We start from the raw sequence: 20909 nt of genomic DNA, 5'->3' as shown, positions 1-20909 counted from the left end.
TTAATTAAATTAAATTATAAATACCAATCCCATTCCATTCAAAAAGTCCAATCAATCAATCAATCAATCCAATTGCATCTATCTCCAGGTTTTGGTTTGAATTGGGCTTGTTCAATTTTTTTTTCATTATTTTTATTTTTTTTTTTCATTGGTCTGACGGTCATATTGATCATCACTCTTTGCATTAATTTAACACATAAATATATAGAGATTAAAAGAGAAGACAAAGATGTCAGATAATAAGAAACCACCAACTACTGCTGCTGAAAAGGTTGTAGAAAAGACACCTGTCATTCGTTCAAAGGATGATGTAAAGTTTATCGAAAGAACTGAACAATGTGTCGAAAATGTATTAAAGAAGACTACTATCGGTGCTTTGGCTCCTTTGGGTTTATTATTAGTTAGTTTGTATCATATACAAAGAGAAGATAGAGATAGAGAGAGAGAGAAGAGATAACGAGAGAAAAAGGGAGAGACACAACATCATATGTTTATTATACTAACTATCATCGTCATCCTCATCATCATCATCATCATCATCATTGTCATAATTATCATGATACAATCAACAACAGCCAGCAAGCTTAAATTTATTGGAACATGTATGATTTTTGGTGCTGGTGTTGGTTTGGGTTTATCAGTCAAGGATTGCAACAATACTACAACTGGATCATGTCATACCAAATCATTTATCCCTTCAACCTCTTCTTCTTCATCATCATCATCAACTTCAGATTGTAAGACTGGTACTTGTCCAGTACCAAAGAGAACAACAACTACTGCTGCTCCAGCTGCTGTTGCCGCTCCATCCACTTCATCTCCTTCCATTGCCGTCGTTCCACCATCTGTTTTAAAGACTGACGCCGATGAGATTGCAAAGTCACTTTAAAAACAAAATTCGATAAATTATAAATATAGATATATAAATAGTACATAGTAATAATAATAATGGGTAGCATCTGCAATTCGACTTTTGATTGTTAGTTTCGCACATCTTGAAAATCCTCTTGAAAAGATCGGGGGAATGGTTAATAATAATAACCATCGAATGTTGTAAAAGACACTGAGTGGTGACGAATTGGGATGGTCAAGATGACTATGGATCATCCATCGTACACCACCACACCCAATCGGGTGATTGTTGTACACAAACACAACAACTTTGTTTTTTTTGATCAAAACCCATTTCTTTTCTTGTGAAAAATTATAATCGCAGGACGATCTCATCACCATCCAATTTTTGAATGATTTAAACAAAACCCCAAATAGTGTTGTGTGTGTGTATTGTATGTTTTTTTGTGCGAAAGAGTGAGAGACTATTATAACAACAGGTTGTCTTATTATCATAAAGAGATTTATACATCTGTAATTAAGAAAGAAAGAGAGAGAGAGAGAATCAACATCATCCTCACAAAATACTTTGATCAATAATCAGTGTACAGAGAATAATAATAATAATAATAATAATAATAATAGGAGGAGAAATAATAAATAGATAGATAACAATCAGATCAATCAAGATATATATATTAGTTATAGTTGCTTAATTCATCATTCCCCCCTCCCCCCCTTAACTCTAAAACAAAAAAAAAACAATCAAAAGAGAGAGAGAGAGAGAGAGATGAGTAGACCAGCATTAAAAGGAACCAAATCCAACTTTGCATTGGCAATCAACTACAATCAAATAACAGATGAACGAGTAAAGAGTTATCTACGTACAGAACAAAATGTAATACAATGGATAGAGTCTGTCCTACAGATTCAATTAAAAGGTGATCTGCGACTAAACCTAAAGAGTGGAATTGTGTTGTGTTTTTTGGCCAATTCCCTGCAGGCAGACAGTGTTCCAAAAGTTCAAGAAAGTACAACTGTTGTAAGTAAAAACACAAACTAAACTAGAGAGAGAGAATAGAATAGAATAGATTATTAATACAATATTGTATTATTTTTAGGACTTTAAATTACAAGAAAATATTATCTTTTTTTTAGAAGCAATGGAAGAATTGGGTGTACCAAAACATAAAAGATTCCAATTGAATGATTTATGGCATGGAGAGAATATGGTTAAAGTGGTTGAATGTCTTTCTTCACTTGCTTCTATTGCTCAATCAAAAGGTTTTCATACTACAATGAAACCAATTGATCCAAAGGTAATGAAAGAAGAAATAATATTAAATATCAACTATATTGATTAACCCCCCCCCCCCCCCCCCTTTTTTAGACACCAGTTGTAATGCCAACTGGAGAACAATTAATAACATTAAAATCATTATTGGTTCAAATTAAAGAACCTGCCAAAGCATTAAAGGGTTCAAGAAAAGGTGCTGTTGTATTAAAAACTCAAATGGCTTTATTATCTGGAAATCAAATGGATAGTATGTTCAAAAAAAAAACACAAAATAATATAATATATATATATATATATATATATATATCCACCCAACAACAATTATTAATTTATTATTATTATTTTCAAGTGATAAAATTTGAAAAAGGTGTAGTTGCATTTCAAAAAATATGGAGAGGTTTCAAAGCAAGAAGATTATATCATAAATTAAGTATGTTTAAATTTATATTTAAATATTTAAATATATATATCACATTTTATTAATTACATTTTATCCATCTCCATTTTGTAAAGAGAGAGATTGTGCATATAGAGATAAAATCATTCAAGAAATTTTCCAAACTGAAAAGGATTATGTTTTAAAATTAAATATTTGTATTACTGTATGTTAAAAATTATATCCAACATATATATATATATACTCTATCTGATCAGAGTATTAATTAATTAATTTCTTTTAATTGTATATTTAGACATATATGGGATCATTAAATGAATTATTAACAAAAGATCAAATTAAATCAATCTTTTCAGATATTCATATTATACATGCATTTGGAAATAAATTGGTTGAAAAGTTAAAGGTTAGATTGGATTCTTGGAGTCCTATATCGAGATTGGGTGACATCTTTTTAGAGATTTCAGATTTCCTAAAGGTATACACTTCGTATATTCAAAACTACAACAATGCTTTGCAGACGATAGACGAGGTTAAAAAAAAGGAAAAGGTTGTACAAGCACTACAGGAATGCTTTACCAACCCGATATGTCGTGGATTTGACCTGACAGCATTCCTCATTATGCCCATTCAAAGAGTACCGCGTTACAACCTTCTCTTGGCCGATCTCGTCAAACGTACTTGGACCGACCACCCAGACTACCAATCACTGTGCCAAGCCACCGAAAAAATGAAACAAACAGCACATTTCCTCAACGAACGTAAACGTGAAGGTGAAAACTTTCAAAAATTCACAGAGATTCAATCGAATTTGGTGGGCAAGGTACCACAACTATTTGTGCCCACTCGAAAGTACATCCAATGCAATACATTTACCAACACTAAAAAGGATGAGGTTGTCATCTACCTCTTTAACGATATTGTTGTGTATGGTCGTCCAGTCAAACAAATCATCGGTGGTGGTAGCAATAAAAAGGTCAAGTATCATGGTACCATCGAGTTGACCAACGGTACCGTTGAGTCTAGCGTCAATGGCAATCCACTCCAATTCTCAATCAAGTCACCTGAACACTCTCTCAGTCTGCTGGCAAAGACACCCGAAGAAAAGGAAGAGTGGTGTCAACACGTCAAACGACTCTCAAAAGAATTGGTCGACAAGGAAATACAAACCAAAGAAAACAAATCAAATCCACTCCACTTGAACAAACCAAAGTCACTAGAAGAAACTGACAATCTACAACAACCAACTGCAGACAAGGAACTTATTAAACGTAGAAATGAAAGTAAATCTGTTTCTTCTGGGTCTGGGTCTGGATCAGGTTCCACTCCATCTTCTCCAAATGGTCATCTTACTTCTAGTACGAGTACTACTAGTACTACCACTACCGCTACAAGTGGTTTGGATCAACCAGTTGGATCACCAAGTAAAGAAAACACGACCACTGCCACTACCACCGCCAATCACACTTCATCTCCACAAGCCCAAAACAAGTCACTATTTGCATCATTCTTTGGGTTTATGAGAGGATCTAATAATGGAGCAAATGCTCCACACTCTGCGACCGATAGTGATAATGAAAATACAGACTCTGAATCAGACCTTCAAAGATCAAAGAGTAATGATAGTACTCTTTCAACTACAAGTACCACTGCCAACACCACCACCACCACAGTTGTCGGTCTAGATGATCATGTTGATTCAGTAGTATCAGATACTGCTACGTCACCCAATTCCAAGGCCAACAGACCGACATCACGCAAGAAATCAACATCAAGAAAAACATCGGTCGATGACATTGAAGTGGGTACTAAAAAGCCATCGGAAACTGAAACTCGTGGTCGATCACATTCTACACTCAAACGTCTATTTGGAAAGAAGAGTAGTAAAGATAAACAAGTTGATGATGATACTACTACGACAGTAACTACAACAAAGGAAGAAAAGATTACTACTCCTCAAGTAGTAGCAGCAGCAGCAGCAGATACACCAACCATTTCAATTGATGTTGTTTCATCACCACCACAAACATCAGTTAATGGTGCAAGTAATAGAAATAGTCCATCTGGTTCAATTACTCCAACCACTCAAGTTACACCTCCAGATAGTCCTCTCATTAACAAACAACAACAACAAACAAATACAACTCAACCAACCAACTCCAATTCACTATCTTCTTCTTCTTCGACAACTACCCCCACCTCCACTGTCACTGTTGACGAACAACAACAACAACAACAACAACAACAACAACAACAACAACAACAACAACAACAACAACAACAACAGGAAAGCAGCATAAATAATGATGAACTTTTCAAACAATTAACATTGGAACAAGTTAAATCAAGGAAATCAGATTTAGATCAACTCAAACTAGAGAGTTATTTGACAGATGAAGAATTTTCAAAAGTATTTGCCATGGACATTGATCAATTTAGAAAATTACCAAAATGGAAACAAGATCAAAAAAAGAGAGATAAATCTTTACTCTAATTAATAATATATTGATAATCCAAACATCACCGCACCAACCAACCAACCACCTGTCATCACTAATCACCCAACCAACCAACCAACCAACCAATCACCTTACTAATTTAATTTATTTAATTTATTCAAAAAACACAATCAATCAATCACAACAACATTGTATTCCTAGTTGACAATAATATTTATTTAATAATAATAATAATTAAAAAAAAAAAAAAGTCATAATAAAATAATAATCGCAACCCAAATCAAACCATAAAAACGGTACCTTAAGGTGTGACCCCATACCGCGGCATACCTTGGGTTGAAAAAAAAATTCAAAAACCGAACTTCTAATAAAATAATAATATTTTTTGAGGGTACCCTCAAATTGCTGAGGTACGCAGGAAGTTTGCATACCCTGATACCCACTTGTTTTTGTTTGCAAAATTGGTTTTTTTTGCAAAGAGGAAAATAAAAAGTTTGGGGTGACCCAATTTATATGGGGAATATGGGGGAAGACAGTTCAATGCAAGAATTTATTAAATAGGGATTTGACGGAAGAGACAAGGAAGGATTTTGAATAGTGGTTGACAGTTGGGATGATGAGTTGGTATTGCTTTCATAGGCTATTCTTTTAGCTGGTCTATTATTTTCATCTCGCATTTCGCCGGTAGCCACATTAATTTGGTTAAAGGTGTTATAATTGTTAACTTGGCTCAGGTTAACATCTCCAGGGTCTGATTTTTTTGGCTGTCTTCTCTTTCGTGTCTCTTTTTTATAATGAATAACCAAGTCTCTTTGATTTAAATGAAAATTAGGTTAGTAAAAAATGGGTAGTAGTTGTTATCGTTTAAACATACCGATTTGTGTCGTCGGTCCAGACAGTGCCTGTACTCATCTTATCTCTCATCATCATTGATCTTTGCTTGTGTGGTAAAGAATCTGTCGTTACCAATGCATTAGAAGTGGTTTGAACAAGAGCAAGAGCCTTTGAAGATTTTTTTGTTGCCTTGGGTGGTTTTGGTATCAATCCCTGATCTTGTGGTGAGAGTGGCGAACAATTAATGATACCTGACTTGTTCCAAGCAGCCATTACGTTGGTTGGCTTTGTTGCTTCGACCCATGCAAAGTATGAAAACTGTTGGTAGTGTTCGGGTGCGATTTTAAAGTTGGGTTTGTCTTGAAGTTGTTTTAGTATCATATTCTTTAGTGATTGAGAGAATGATGAAAAAATGACAAGATCCAAAGGTTGTAAGATATGTGTCATATTGGATGGAAAGCTCTTAATGTGAACCTTGTTTTCATTGGCCCATTGAAGTAATTCAGGACTAAAATTACTTCCATGATTGTCGACCAAAAGTAACTTGTCGCCAGGTGTTGTCAGCTGTTTAACAAAAAATTGGACACAGTCTAGCTTGATTGACTCATCTACCTATATACGATTAGTTATAGACAAGAGTGTGTTAATTAATTATAATATTTAGATTTTGTAGAAAAAGAAAATTTTTAAAAAATCATCTTACATAGCCACTCTTATTAACTTCCAGATAGCCATATTCATTTTTACTAGTAATGGACCAATTCTTTTTGATTGGAAACTGCAAAACGTAATAAGGCTTTAGACTACCACCTAATCCTGTTATTCCTCCTACCAATGTAAAGTGTTGGGACTGAGTTTGTTTAAAAACTTTTGGTTTGAGTGTCTCCCTTGCATTTTTATAAACAAACATGACAACCTGTGACAAAGACATTGAATTATTAGTAAACTCTAATCAATTGCATGTGTATAATCACTACTGTCTATAGTTACCTTTTGTTTAGTATCTGTGAAGAGAACTCCCTTTTCATCAATGTTGAATATATTTTCTTGTTTGATACCATGTTTTACTATGAAATCTCTAGTTTCCTTGATCCATGCGTCAGAACCACCTTTTATAATCTTGAGAGCGAACATATCTAAGCTTGAGATCTACGTATCTCGATCTAAAACCTCTCCACCAAGAGTCTGACAGCATCTTTTCTCTCTTTGTGCCCGTTCGCTCTTTCCAGAGATTGAGTGCCAAAATCTTGACATCTGTCTTTGTCATAGGTCTATTCTGCTGAATAGATATCTTGATCTTGGCTATTATCTTTTCCTCTTCCTCTTGTGTAAGTGTCTTTTGGCGAGGTACTATAGATTTCTTCTTTAGTGCCCTTGATACTTCATATTCTTCTAATCCCAAAACGAAGCTAATATTTTTGTTGCTAATCTCCCCGTGCTCTAGTCTAAGCATCACAGCTGCTTCCAATCGCTCCTTTTGTTCTCTCACCAAGACCTTTTGTAATGTTAGCCTTGATTTACATTCCCAAAAGACTGTTAAAACACCTAAAATCTCTCCATACACCTGTTTCTGATCTTGCTTTGTGCTTGCTAATTCCTCCATTTTGACTTTATCTTATACCAATAATATCTATATATATGTGCTGAATATAATAATGACATTCGTTTGTTGTAAAAAACTTTTCTATTATTTATTTTAATCTTGTACTCCAACTACTACCCGTAACTGCCATAGTAGATGTTTGACTTAAAGAAATTAAATTACTCATTGCAAAAAAAACCAATTTTGCAAACAAAAGATAGTGGGTGTGAGGTACTTTTGGAAAAAATGAATAAAAAAATATAAAAAAAGTTGGTGTGGGTCAATGAACACGATCTGTTAAGGAGGTTTATTGTGTATAAATTGATCATAGATACATAAGTGTTGATTTGATTTACATAAAGAGAGTTGATGTGTTGCTGAAGGCGAAAGGGAGGATCTTGATTTGTTCACTATTTTACCACCAAACGAAAACAGCCTCTCAGACTCGACTGAAGTGCAACAAAGGGCAAGGACATATAGTGCATATTCTTTGAGTGGTTCCACCCAGTTTGCGTTCTTTTGATCGTTCCACCAGTCAAGAGGATCAGGTCTATCTTTAAAATCACGACCATCTGAAATTGAGTTGAGTCTAATCAGACAAGCTCGAATATGATTGTTTCTCTCGAGCTGGTTGCCAAAAGAAACGCCACGCTTGATGTGCCACTGGTTAATTTCTTGGATAAAGCCATCAATATCATCATCTAAAGGTATGTGCGTATTGTGGTGCCAATTTATAAAAGTTGGTATTGTATTGAGCGAATACCTCGTCAAACTTTGATCTTGTTGGTGTAAGATCTCATTCATTTTGATTTAACTTGGTATGTTTAAAGAAACTATCTTCTAGCCTCTTCAAGAACGGTAAAGCATCCGAGACTGAAATTGATCGACCCTGAATTTGGGTTGTTATTTCTCTTGCAGTCTTTAATTGGCCCAATATGAGATCAATTTGAGTCTCTATTGCAGGTGTGATAATGACTAGTCCTTGAGATTTTGTTGGTTCTAATTGTTTCTTTTGAATATATCTATTCAAAGAAGGAATAGACTTTTTCAATTTTTCAAGGTTATCATACCATGATCCCCACCTAACCACGGTAGGTTTAGGAAATCTGACCAATGGTTCATCTTCCTTGGTCATACCCCAAAGAGATTCGTATGCCAGCCCAGAGTGCTTGAAGTGTTTGGAAATTCCAGAATAGATTGATTTGATATCTTCAACTTGCTTGAGCTTTAGAAACTCACCAACAATAAGTTGATGGGAGTGGGCAAGACAACCTTGATGTTTGGCTTGGGGGAAGTCAGCGATTAGCAACTCCCTTGTTTTGTTCATAACAGATGCGTTGTCTGTTACAACCATGTCTACCTTAGTAAGATCAAGATTGAATTCTTTCACAACTTGTTTGATCTTTTCGACAGTGTTGACAGCAGTGTGGTTGCTAGTGAAATGATTACAACCAAGGGTAGCATAAAATCTCTAGAGAGGATAAGAAACTATTAGTATAATAGAAACAGTCATGATTCTATGAGGATAAGTACTTACATGAGCCTTTTGCGTCATGTCAAATAAAAGACCATGGACTGTGATCCCCAAGAATCTATCATTGTTGTTTGCTTCCCATCCATCCAATGTGATTGTAATATTGTGCAAATTCTTTACCAATTCACTAATATGTGTTTTGGTATCGGAATATATCTCATTTATCTTTGTTTTCATAGTGACAGAAGTGATTCTCAAACCATTTGTGCCACCTATATACCTGTTAACCACATCCAATAATATCCACAGGCTGTCTCCATCAACGACATGAAATGCGAGGTTGTTTTGAATGATAAACTTCGACAATGAATTATAAAATTCTTTCTTTGTCGATGGTTGATCAGAAGCTACTTGGCAATTATGTACCAAGTTCTTGGGTGTTGTACCATTTCTAATTTCATTACAAACGACGCATTTGTACAACATATCAACGTTTTTACCTTGGCTGTGATCATTACAAGGTATTGGTGTGTAGTGATCCTTGAATTTAGACTGATTGAGATGTTCAAGTTGAAAATCCACCCTCTCTTGTGAATTCATCCAATTGATAAGTTCTTATCTTTACATTTTTCGTTTTCAAAAAAAAAACAAATGATTTGATTGGTCGATTGTGAACATTCAATCTCGATTATCTTTTTGCCGGGAGAACACGTCTCGCATCCATGCCTATTGCGGCATTCTGGATTTGGTTGGCGCCAATAGTTGGTCTATGACTATTTTCGAAATTGATGACAACAGGCGCTGGCGATGTTCACTAAATTTATGGTTGGTGACTCATTGAATGGTGTGACTTTTGCTTGCTTTGCTGCATAGGGTGCAATGATCAACCATTCATTTACCTTTTCTATTTGTTTGTTATTATAAATTCCCAAGTGAGAGACTAGAACCCAAAACTCAGAACAGTCTTCTCTTTCTTTATTTGCAGTCTATTATAACTCTTTATAGTTAACGAGTCGGTTGGGTTCAATGGGGCATGCTCGTTGACTTGTGACTCGCGTTTGATTTGCAGCGAATAGTCGTCGCGAAAAACAGAATTCGTTGTCGATTTGATTGAGAGGGCCAAACCCATGCAAGAGGTGATGTGGTCGGTTTTAGACAAACCCCATATCCATAGCCAAATAACTCTATACACCCCATAGATAGATAGCCAAATCCAACCCAATCATTTCTCCTCTCTCCTCCATTGAAACCTAACGGTCATTCTGGTGAATTCTATTTTATTGTACTTTCGAAATGCCATTGGTCAGTTGAGAAAACTCGATTGTGATGGCGAAAAAAAAAAAAAAAAAAAAAAAAAATAGTTGATAGGAGGGGCTGTGCCCTGCTTTGTGTGGGGCCAGCGGAAACTTTCTGTCTCAAGCAACAACGGTGAGATTCTTCTTGTTTTCTTTTTGATCACTATTAGTACCGCCATACCCTGCACTACCTACCCCCCCACCCTACCTACTACCTCTCCCACCCATTATTATTGTCATTATTATTATTATTTGCCTGCTTTATGTCTGGATAGAGAGTACTATATTCGTAGAGCAACACTGTCACTCACTCTCTACTACTAGCTAGCAAGCCAGTCTGTTGAGTAGCACACCTCTTCCCTATTATTATTATTATTTGTTTATATATTTACTCACTCTCTAGAGAGACACAGAGAAAATAAAAGAGATCATTGCACACCTATACTAGTACTAGTATCATATCAGCAAAGAGAAAACAGAATAATATATAATATATATAAAATATAATAATCATAATTGTTAGTATCTTTATCCAACCAATCATTAATTACCTCTCCTCCTCTTGCGTCACAAACAATGTTTGATGACATCAATCAATCAATCAATCAATCTTTGGATCTCTCACACACTCTTTTAAAAAGGGGCAGAACTCATCATATGATCCTCCTGAAATCATCATTATCATCACCATTGTCAACAACACACTCACACTAACTCACACACCAACAACTTTGTTGACATTAACTGACATGGGGGCACCCACCCAATAAGGTTTCTCGATGCAAAGAGTGAGTGAGAGAGTAACACAAATCACCACCTATTATCACGGTTCCCTCTTGGCTGCTAAAGTTCTTTTTTCTCTCTTTCAAACTATTTTTAAGAATACTCATCTAAAGAGATACACAAAGAGATCAATCATCAAATTCTCCTTATTCCTCTCTATCTTTTTCTCTCTCTCGAATCGACAATAAACGCAGCACATCCATTCCACTACTCTACACTATCCTATCCGCTCGCACTTCCTCCCTCCCTACTCCTACTCCTACTTTCTTCCTTGGTTGTTTTCATACATCTCATCCATCCACACAATTACTAATTAAAGAATACTACTAACCTTTAAAGAAATACTTCTTTTTCATATTCATCATCTTCATTATTTCAACAACAACAACAACAACAACTTAATTATTTATATTATTTATTTATATAATCTAGTCATACCTATATCTATATATAATAACAACAATACTAAACCAAACAATAGGAGGTAATACCATATCAATCAATCAATACTCCATATTATTATTTGTTTTAGCTAGCTCATTTGTACAATACATAATGTAAGTAATTATAAATAGATGATAGATAGATAGATAAGATAGGTTAGGATAGATATGTTATATATAAGGAATAGATAGGATAAGATGAGATGAAAGATGGATAAGGACTACTTCCGATCAAGAATCATCACATACCCACCAACCCACCCACCCACCATCACTATCATCATCAAAATCATACATACATTCATATATTTGCCATCTCATCCCAATATTGTTTGTAGTAGAGAGAGAGAGAGGAAGAGGTAGTGCACATGTGATCATCAGATTCATTCATTATTAGTATTATAATGTATGGTAGTCTGTCTTGTCTTCTCTCTCTCTCTCTCTCTAGTTTTGAGTAGCACAATGATTATACTCTTTTGACCTCCCCACAGTCAAGTTTCAAATAAACCAAAACCAAACAAAATCGAGCAAGAAGAAGAATAAGAACACAGCCATCATATCATATCATATCATATCATATCATATCATATCATATCATATCATATCATATCATATCATACTAGTATAGTGATAGATGACAAGATAGATGACAGTCGTAAACGAATGGACAAAGTCTCTGTACACCAACCAACTATCCAACCAACTAGACCAACCACCAAGCACCCATTCTGCTTCCTCTCCTCTCCTCTCCTCTGCTCTGCTCTACAACCTACTATAAGAGTACAAGGTAGTAGTTATCACAACGCCGAGATATCGCAGAGCACAAACTTTAAATCATCAAAGTTGAAAGAGGCAGCAGAAGAAGAAGAAGAAGAAGAAGAAAGAAGAAAAACAGACCACCACCTTCTCCTTTTAATCACACTACTACTACTACTACTACTACTCATCATACTTCATGAGCCGAGTCAAATTCCAATACTGTCAATCACAATTCTTCTTTAAATTGCAATATAATATTACAATTATATAATTATGTGTCTGTGTGTTGCAACAGCGACGACGACGACGACAATAACAACAAAACAACATGTGTATGCATACATACATATAATATGTAACGAACAACCTCCCTACGCGTGATTGAATCACAAGCAGTACTGGTCAACAACAATGTACACATTCATTTTCCACCATATATCTTAAGCACAAAAGTTGGTTGGTTAGTTGGTTGGCTGGTTGGCTGGTTGGCGGTCACCACCACCACCACCACCACCACCACACCATCATTCTGCAAATAATATTATTGGCAGAGTGAGCCAAGCTAGCGAGTGCGCTACTGCATATATGTGCTTGAATGTGAGATTTCCTACACTACCACCCACCCACCACACTGTTTCAGAACCGTCAATCCCCCCTAATCATCACTACACACCAATATCTATGCCCACCCATACCACACCACACACCATCCTTTTTAAAAGTAGAGTCATTCACTCACTCACTTACTCTGTGTTGACAAGTAGAGAAAAAGAGTGTGAGTTGTACAACAATCATCACATAATCAAGCTCACATCAAACAAGAACACATGATTGCATAGTTTGTGTTTTTGTGTTGCTACTACTTGCTTCTCTGTTGTTGGTTTTCTGATGGAAATTTGTGTTGCTGATCCTTGTCAAGACGCAGCTAAAACTAATTAATTTAAATATTCATAAATCATTATTTATGCAATGTATGCTTGCTCTGCTCTGTTGTGCTGCTCCTCCTCCTCTATAAAAGACCAAAACAAGATCTTCACCAAATATACAATTGTTGTTTACCTTTTTTTTTTTTTAAAATTCACTCAACAACATCGCCATCTACAACACAACAACAACAACAACAACGCGGTGGGGCACTGATCACACCCAGACAAAGAAAGAAAGAAAGAGAGAGAGAAAAAGAGTGTGATCACATCTGCCATTATATATAATATTTTCACGCATTAGTTGCCAACATTATTGGTATCAACATCAACTACACTTCATATATTCCTAGGAAAGTGGTGTCCACATAATAATAATAATAATAATAATAATAATAATAATAATAATAATAATAATAATAATAATAATAATATTTATATAAAAATAATTTAGTAGTCATCATTTCTTGTTTGTTTGTGGTTGGTTGTGTTGTGCTTTCTTGCTTGCTTGCCTGCTACACACTCTTATTTATAATTGTCACACAATTGTATTTTTTTTTTTAAAATCCATTTTTATAATTAATTAATTGTTTTCTCTTTTTTTGTAGTTTTAATTTTCCAATCTCTTCTTCATTATAAAAATATTTAATATCAATCAATCTATCTATCAATCAATCAATCTATCTATTTTTCCAGTCGAATCTTATACTTACTCTTTTTTTAATCCCTTTTTTTTAAATATCATAGCCTGTAATATTACACTTCTCACCATATATAATACCCTTACCCTCATATACTCATCATCATATAACCACCACCCTCTCCAACCAAAATATACACATAATTTATTACTTTACTTTACTTTATCTTAATCCTTCCATTACTTTTACTATTACTATTACTATTACTACTACTACTACTATATAAGTTCTTGTATACATCCATCACATCCATCACCAATCAATCAATCAATCCAATCCATCCCAATACTCTAATATTTGCAAATTGTAATTACCAAAAAGTATGTTGCGTACACAAACTCTTTCTAAACGAATTGATGAATGATGATTATTAATTCTTTTTTTTCTTTTTTTTTTTTTCTAAGATATATAATAAATAATGGAGTATAGCGATAATAATATTTATCATCCCACCTTTATTGGGCAACCACACCTTGTTAATAATGCTACCGGTCCTGCTATGGCACAACTCTACCAGCCAATGCTGACAGCCACAGCTCCACAACCAATTTACAACTATTATGGCCAATCTCACATGCCACAACAACATCATCAACACCAAATACAACCACAGCAACAAATACAACAAATGCCCCAAGGAATGATGCAAAATACCTCCTATGTAATGCCATCAGTCCCTTCACCATCAATGTTTATGAATCCAACTACAACCAATAACAACAACAACAATAACAATACTACATCCTCTATATATACTTCAAATTCGGCATCAACCTATGCATTGGCACCATCATCAATGATTGATAATTCCCATCAACAACAACAACAACAACCAATACCTATACATCAAAACATACAACATCAACAACAAAATATACCTATACTTCAACAACAACAACAACAAATGCCACAATTTGGGTATTATGTTCAACAACAACCATTGATTTCACCAATTCCATCACCTCTATTTTATTCACATCCTCAACAAATTGTTAATAATAATCCTACACAACAACAACTCTCTAATAGTAATAATAATAATAATACAGCGATGGAGATTGCATCAACACCAACAACGATGATACAAAATACTTCACCCAATTCTTCATCACTTTCAATTGGCAATAATAATAATAATAATAACAATGTTACATCTTCTCCAAACAATAACAACAATAATAGTGGTAATACTGGTACATCACAAATTATGACAAAGAATCGTATTTTGATCAACCCATTACCACTTCATACGTTATCAAATCTGAATAGTAATTCGACGTCATCTTCGGGAGGAGCCAGTTCACCAAGATCGGCATCGACCACACCAAAACAAAAGCCATATTCTCCAAGAAACACAAAGGCCAAGCCATCACCACAACAACAACTGCACTCACATCAACTCCCCCTCTCGCCATCGGCCATCAAAGCAGGTATTTCATCGCTCCCCACTTACCCAGCAGGCGGACAAACATCGCCACGACAATACAACCGAACACCACGTATGGTCGATGGATCGTTGGTTGCCGACTCGAATGCCTTCAACTCTCCTCGTATCTCTTCAGCTGCCACCTCACCACTCTCGTCATCACCAATCACCATGAACAGTATCCTTACCAGCGCACAATTCAATCTCATCAATTCCTCTGGTGAAATCACAGACAAGATGGCAACTACAATGACCATCTCTGATCCACTAACTCCACAGCAACAACAACAAATGTTTTATCAACAACAACAACCAAATCTACCACTAACACCAAAACAACATCAACAGATTCTTTCTGAATCAACTACCTCCAACATTTGTCCTGCAGCTACTTATTTATCCAATTCTGGTCAGATTGCTCCATCATTACCATTACAACAACAACAACAACAACAACAGCCAACTATTATTAATAATAATAATGGATCATTCCTTGGATACCAACCAATTAGTGTGTCTGATAATACATCCAATTCATCGTTGGATGAGTATTGTCCAATGACGAGTTCGCCAGTTCAGTTGAATGCCGATGACACGAATATGGTCGGACAACTAGCACATCATCTTCAAAATACGATGGGTGGTGCTGTATCTACTGCCATGTCAACTGGCAGTGTACCACTACAGATGCAAACACTTCCCATCCTCACTCCATGTGGAAGATGTGGAAATAGTGTCACTACCAACGACCAAGCTATTGCCTGTTACTCTTGTGCACATCTCTTCCATCATGTCTGTGTTGTATCGCATTCCGGTCAACAATGGCAATGTACTTATTGTAACCAAATACAAACCGACCCTCAAGTACATCTTATGCAGCAATTGCAGTTTAATTGGAACGACCAAATGTCATCATCACCACTTCACATTACCTCTTCTCTTCCGCCTCCACCAAATCATATGATCATGCCACAACAACAACTACAAGATACTACAATGCAACAATTGATATCTCCAGTTGTTTCACAAACACCTACTACTATGGTAACATCTCAACAAGCCATTGTACTACTACCAAAGGATCATGATCATCATTCAGTTAACGATAATAATAGCGACGACGACGAACAAGACGATGACGACGACGATGAAGATGAAGAAGAGGAAGAGAAAATGGACAAGACAAGTGATGAAGATGAAGAAGATGAAGATGATGATGATGAAGACGACGATGAAGAGGAAGAGGTAATGACAACCAACTCTCCCGCCTCAACACCAAGAGGATCGTCCAAAGGTCACTGGTCAAAGGAAGAAGATGAGTTGCTTAAGAATTTGGTCGATATCCACGGAACCAAAAAATGGAAATACATTGCATCGTTGCTCACCCTTCGAAACGGTCGTCAATGTCGTGAGCGTTGGTCCAACCAATTGGATCCAACCATCAAACGTGATGCCTGGACGCTCAACGAAGATAGAATTATTTTAGAGGCTCATGCCAAACACGGCAACAAGTGGGCAGAGATCTCCAAACTCTTGCCAGGTCGTACCAACTGCGCCATCAAGAATCATTGGAACTCGACCATGAAGAGAAAGATTACAAAGAATCAATATGACTTGACATTGATCAATGTAGACTCTAGTACCATCGAAGCAATTAAAAATGAATCGGCATCTAAAAAGAAAGTAACTCCTCTTATTGTTGCAGTTTCAAACTCTAGTAACAATAATAATAATACTATCAAATCTCCAAGACCATCAACACGACAACCAAATACTCCCAGACAATCATCTGATCAACAACAACAACAACAACAAATACCACTAACATCACAAACAACAACCACAACAACAACAATGATTATTCCAAAGATTCAATCTTTTGATCAATTACAACAATTTCAACAACAACAACAACAACAACAACAAACAAATATGAATGATCATGATGGAGATTTACATTTACCAACACTTGTATCGATAAATACCGATGACCAACATTTTTCAACTAGCACTACGAGTACCACCAACAACAACATGACCTCTTCATCCTCGCCTTTTTCTCAACAACCACCATCGTCACCACCAAAGCCATGTTACATTTGTGAGACCATTTCATTTATTCGACCAAAGAGTTCAGACAACAAGGTTCACAGTCTCACCATGGAACACTGTGCACACTTTAACGTACAATATCCACACAATTACTCTACCGAAAAGGTTTATGGCCTTTGCAACCAACACTATGTTTGCTACAAGAGAAACACCAAGACGACCACTGTCGATGGAAACTCACCAAGATTAATTATCGAGGATCCAGTACAAAGAGAATTGAGAGAAGCTGGTCTATGGCCAGACCTCGCAGACATTGATAGAATGAAGATGGAAACTAAAACAGATACAAGCAAAATCAATCTACTCAATCTTTACACAGTTTTACATCAAACTAAAAATTTACCAATCGAAAAAAGTTATTTAGCTTTATATGAAGGTAAATAGAGACAATATATATATATATATATCATAAATATTAACATTATTATTTATTTTTAGCATTCAATATTAAAGCAAAAACTAAAAAGAATCAAGTTGGAGCAGGAGGAGTACCAGAAAAGGTTGACGACATCAATAAGAAACTTGTAAAAAATAATATTAAATTCAAGATTAAGAATCTATTGCTCACCTATCCACATTTACAATTCTATGGAGGTGTCAAGGAATTCCATCTTGGTCGACTACAAAAAGTACCCGAAGTACTACTGGTTAAAAATAATCATCATCTCAAAATGAGATTTCAAGAATCTGATTAAAAACAATCATATAATAATCAATAATAATAATAATAATTAATAATAACAATAGAGCATTTGGTGCACCAAAACACACAATATATATGATCATAGTAACCTACAAAATATATAGTTGTAAATAATAAATAAATTATATTTCTTTTCTTTTTTTAAAAAGAATCAAAAGAGAAAGAAAGAAACAAAGAACTAATAAATAAAAACTATGGGGGAGGGTATTTTCTTTTCTTTTTGTTGTGATCTTGTTTTTCAGTGAAGGATCATCGATGGCGCGGATCAAAAAACCCCTCAAAAATAAAATTGATAAAAATCGGGGGGTGTGAATCCAAGCAAGAAGGAGTCTTGCAGCAAAGGCCTCCCTCAATTATCTCAACACCGTTCATCATCATTGCCAAGACACATTACATTGCATTCAATTAATTGTATCAAATTTGATTGATTAGGCAATTCAAGCAATTACTACTACTAGTTCTCCCCCCTTTTTTTGTCAACAAACACACCATTGTTGTTGTTGCAATAGAAAAACCCCCCCACCAACAACAACAAACACAGTTTTAATCAATCAATCAATCAATCAAACAGTTTCATCAACAATTAATACAATTACATTTAATAATAATAATCATCATACATATAAATATTTAGTAGTATAGCAACTGATCAAGTAATAGTAATAGTAATAGTAATAGTAACATACAAACACAAAGACAAACTCTCATCATAATCATCATTATTTAAACAAAAGGATAGAGAGAGAGAGAGAGAGAGATGTCTGAAATCTTTATAAACAAGACACTTGAAACAAATCAAAGGTTTCAAAAACCAGGCAAATCAAAGAATGAATTCAACGACATTATAACAAAAGGTAAATAATAATAATAATCTTATTCAAAAATAGTAGTAGTATTATTGGTGTTATTTAGTTTTAGTATTACTATACCATAATACTATAAACTATTCTTTAAAGCTAAGGAATGATGATGATGAACATTTCTTTCTCTCATATTTTTTAATTTTCATATCAACCAGCGAGGAAGTATGACTGGAAAATTCTAACCTTTTTTTACCAATTCTTCGATTAATAACATTGTAGTGATTAAAATATGTTTAGATGAACATAGTTTAATCAAAGTAGAATCATTAAAGAAACTTTTACCAGATTTGGATGTGGTAGTACAAAAAGACTCACCAATATGTGGTTACACTATGTATATATTATCGGATTGTTGTAGAAAGGTTGGTTTGTTTGAAGAGTCGTACAAGTATGGTAGCGAGTCATTGTCGATTCGTGAGGTTCTCTATGGTGTCGATTCAAATGAAGTGTGCATATGTTTGGATTTGTTGGCATCGACGTCGCTTGAACGTGGCGAGTTTGAAGGTGCAATCAAATTGTTTATCCGTTCGTTTCAACGCAAGGCTGTTGGCTCGTTTACGACATACTCGCAACTAGTCATTGACATTAATCGCTTTGCACTGCAAATCAATGATCGCGGACACGGTGAAGGTGTCACTCATATCACTGACCTTTTCGGACAAGCCATCGATGTCTTGGTCAAATTTGTACAGAATAACGAGGCGTCCAAACTAGAGACTGAACGATTCTACGATTTGAAGAAATCAATCATCACTCTATGCACGGAAAAGGGAAAGGTTCATGAAGAACAAAGAGATTATCAATCTTCTGTTGATTGTCATAGAATCATTTTAAATAATATACATCAAGGTTCAAAGTATGTAAATAATAATAATAATAATAATAATAATAATAATAATAATAATAATAATAATAATAATAATAATAATAATAATAATAATAATAAGTATAAATAGAATATTTATTAATTTATTTATTTATTTACGCTTTAGGGAAGAAAGATTAGCATATGAATCAATAATACAAGCATATGTAAAAATGAATAAATATGAAGAGGTAAAGAATAGTGTGTCACAGTTTATACAAATGGCCACCAAGTATTACAAGATCCCATCGGTTGATGCATCGTCGGTGTTGTGGTTTTGTGCCAAAGTCATGGAGGAGCAGTCGGATAGAGCATCACCTACACGACTGTGTGATTTGGTCGATGCACTGCGATACTATATTTGTACAGTAAAAATATCAAGAGAGGTTGGAGGTGTCACCGTCGGTGAGGATTCGCCAGCGGTCGCACAAAAAAAATTAAGAGAAAAGGTCGAGACGATACTCTTTAACAATCGTCCGCTCAAACCCGAGGACGTCGCCAACATGGTCGAAAGAATGCTGCAAGTGACAACAAACGATTTTCTATTAAACGCCAGTAAATCTCAAAACTGGTTACTCAAATATCTCTATCCAGACTTTATCGCCGAAGATGCCCTCAAGGAAAAGGCAGACACCCTTCCAACAAAACAAGGTTTCCTATCAAAGGAAAATGGTTTAATGAAAGGTTGGAAAACAAGATGGTTTTGTTTGGATAGAGATATTTTATCTTATTATAAATATCATAATGTATGATTGCATGGATGAAACAAATAATTGATAATAATTGTTAATAATAATAATAATAATATTAATTTAAATTATTTTACTTTTGATTTAATTTTTAGGATCCAAAACCACATGGAGAGATTAATGTATTAGAGATTAAATTGATAGAGGTTATACCAAAGGAAAAGAAATTAAAGACACAGTTGCATTGTTTCCAATTGGTGCATCCAAAACATACACTAGTGTTGGGTGCCGAAAGTTCAGATGTCATGAATGAATGGGTTGCCGTTTTGAATCGAGCTAAACAATATTGGGAGGATTGGAATTCAAACATGTCACTTTCTTTATAATTTGGACAGACCAGGTGGTTGGTTGGGAGTATACTTGAAGATCTATAGATGTCAATAAATTTAAACGTTCACAATTTATTGAGGATC

At 35.0% G+C, this 20909-nt stretch overlaps 7 protein-coding genes across 7 annotated transcripts; 4 read left to right on the top strand and 3 right to left on the bottom strand.

The window, feature by feature from the left end:
- Positions 1-229: 229 nt before the first annotated feature.
- Positions 230-889, top strand: DFA_07654 (uncharacterized protein; the record flags this gene model as incomplete). Its single annotated transcript, XM_004355098.1, has 2 exons — positions 230-404; positions 576-889. The coding sequence occupies 2 exons, from the start codon at positions 230-232 to the stop codon at positions 887-889; spliced, it is 489 nt and encodes a 162-aa protein (XP_004355150.1).
- A 732-nt stretch (positions 890-1621) lies between these two features.
- Positions 1622-5019, top strand: gxcZ (RhoGEF domain-containing protein; the record flags this gene model as incomplete). The annotated part of the gene is made up of 6 exons (XM_004355097.1): positions 1622-1873; positions 1953-2150; positions 2222-2375; positions 2478-2558; positions 2642-2730; positions 2821-5019. 6 exons carry the CDS (start codon positions 1622-1624, stop codon positions 5017-5019), a joined length of 2973 nt encoding a protein of 990 aa, XP_004355149.1.
- A 59-nt stretch (positions 5020-5078) lies between these two features.
- Positions 5079-7421, bottom strand: DFA_07652 (uncharacterized protein; the record flags this gene model as incomplete). The annotated part of the gene is made up of 4 exons (XM_004355096.1): positions 5079-5118; positions 5859-6430; positions 6809-6954; positions 7340-7421. 4 exons carry the CDS (start codon positions 7419-7421, stop codon positions 5079-5081), a joined length of 840 nt encoding a protein of 279 aa, XP_004355148.1.
- A 276-nt stretch (positions 7422-7697) lies between these two features.
- Positions 7698-9474, bottom strand: DFA_07651 (uncharacterized protein; the record flags this gene model as incomplete). The annotated part of the gene is made up of 3 exons (XM_004355095.1): positions 7698-7972; positions 8235-8871; positions 8938-9474. 3 exons carry the CDS (start codon positions 9472-9474, stop codon positions 7698-7700), a joined length of 1449 nt encoding a protein of 482 aa, XP_004355147.1.
- A 1893-nt stretch (positions 9475-11367) lies between these two features.
- Positions 11368-12575, bottom strand: DFA_07650 (uncharacterized protein; the record flags this gene model as incomplete). The annotated part of the gene is made up of 3 exons (XM_004355094.1): positions 11368-11396; positions 12016-12157; positions 12501-12575. The coding sequence occupies 3 exons, from the start codon at positions 12573-12575 to the stop codon at positions 11368-11370; spliced, it is 246 nt and encodes an 81-aa protein (XP_004355146.1).
- A 1621-nt stretch (positions 12576-14196) lies between these two features.
- mybAA (myb domain-containing protein) lies at positions 14197-18011 on the top strand (the record flags this gene model as incomplete). The annotated part of the gene is made up of 2 exons (XM_004355093.1): positions 14197-17692; positions 17755-18011. 2 exons carry the CDS (start codon positions 14197-14199, stop codon positions 18009-18011), a joined length of 3753 nt encoding a protein of 1250 aa, XP_004355145.1.
- Positions 18012-18776: 765 nt separating this feature from the next.
- On the top strand, positions 18777-20822 carry DFA_07648 (uncharacterized protein; the record flags this gene model as incomplete). The annotated part of the gene is made up of 4 exons (XM_004355092.1): positions 18777-18873; positions 19120-19828; positions 19875-20493; positions 20592-20822. 4 exons carry the CDS (start codon positions 18777-18779, stop codon positions 20820-20822), a joined length of 1656 nt encoding a protein of 551 aa, XP_004355144.1.
- Positions 20823-20909: the final 87 nt, after the last annotated feature.

The sequence above is a fragment of the Cavenderia fasciculata genome (genome assembly GCF_000203815.1).
Source record: "Cavenderia fasciculata unplaced genomic scaffold Scf_ET2XIPL01COFD4-5, whole genome shotgun sequence".
Lineage (NCBI taxonomy): Eukaryota > Evosea > Eumycetozoa > Acytosteliales > Cavenderiaceae > Cavenderia > Cavenderia fasciculata.
Note: the sequence above shows the minus strand (reverse complement) of the source record. Positions and strands in the feature narration are given on the sequence as shown.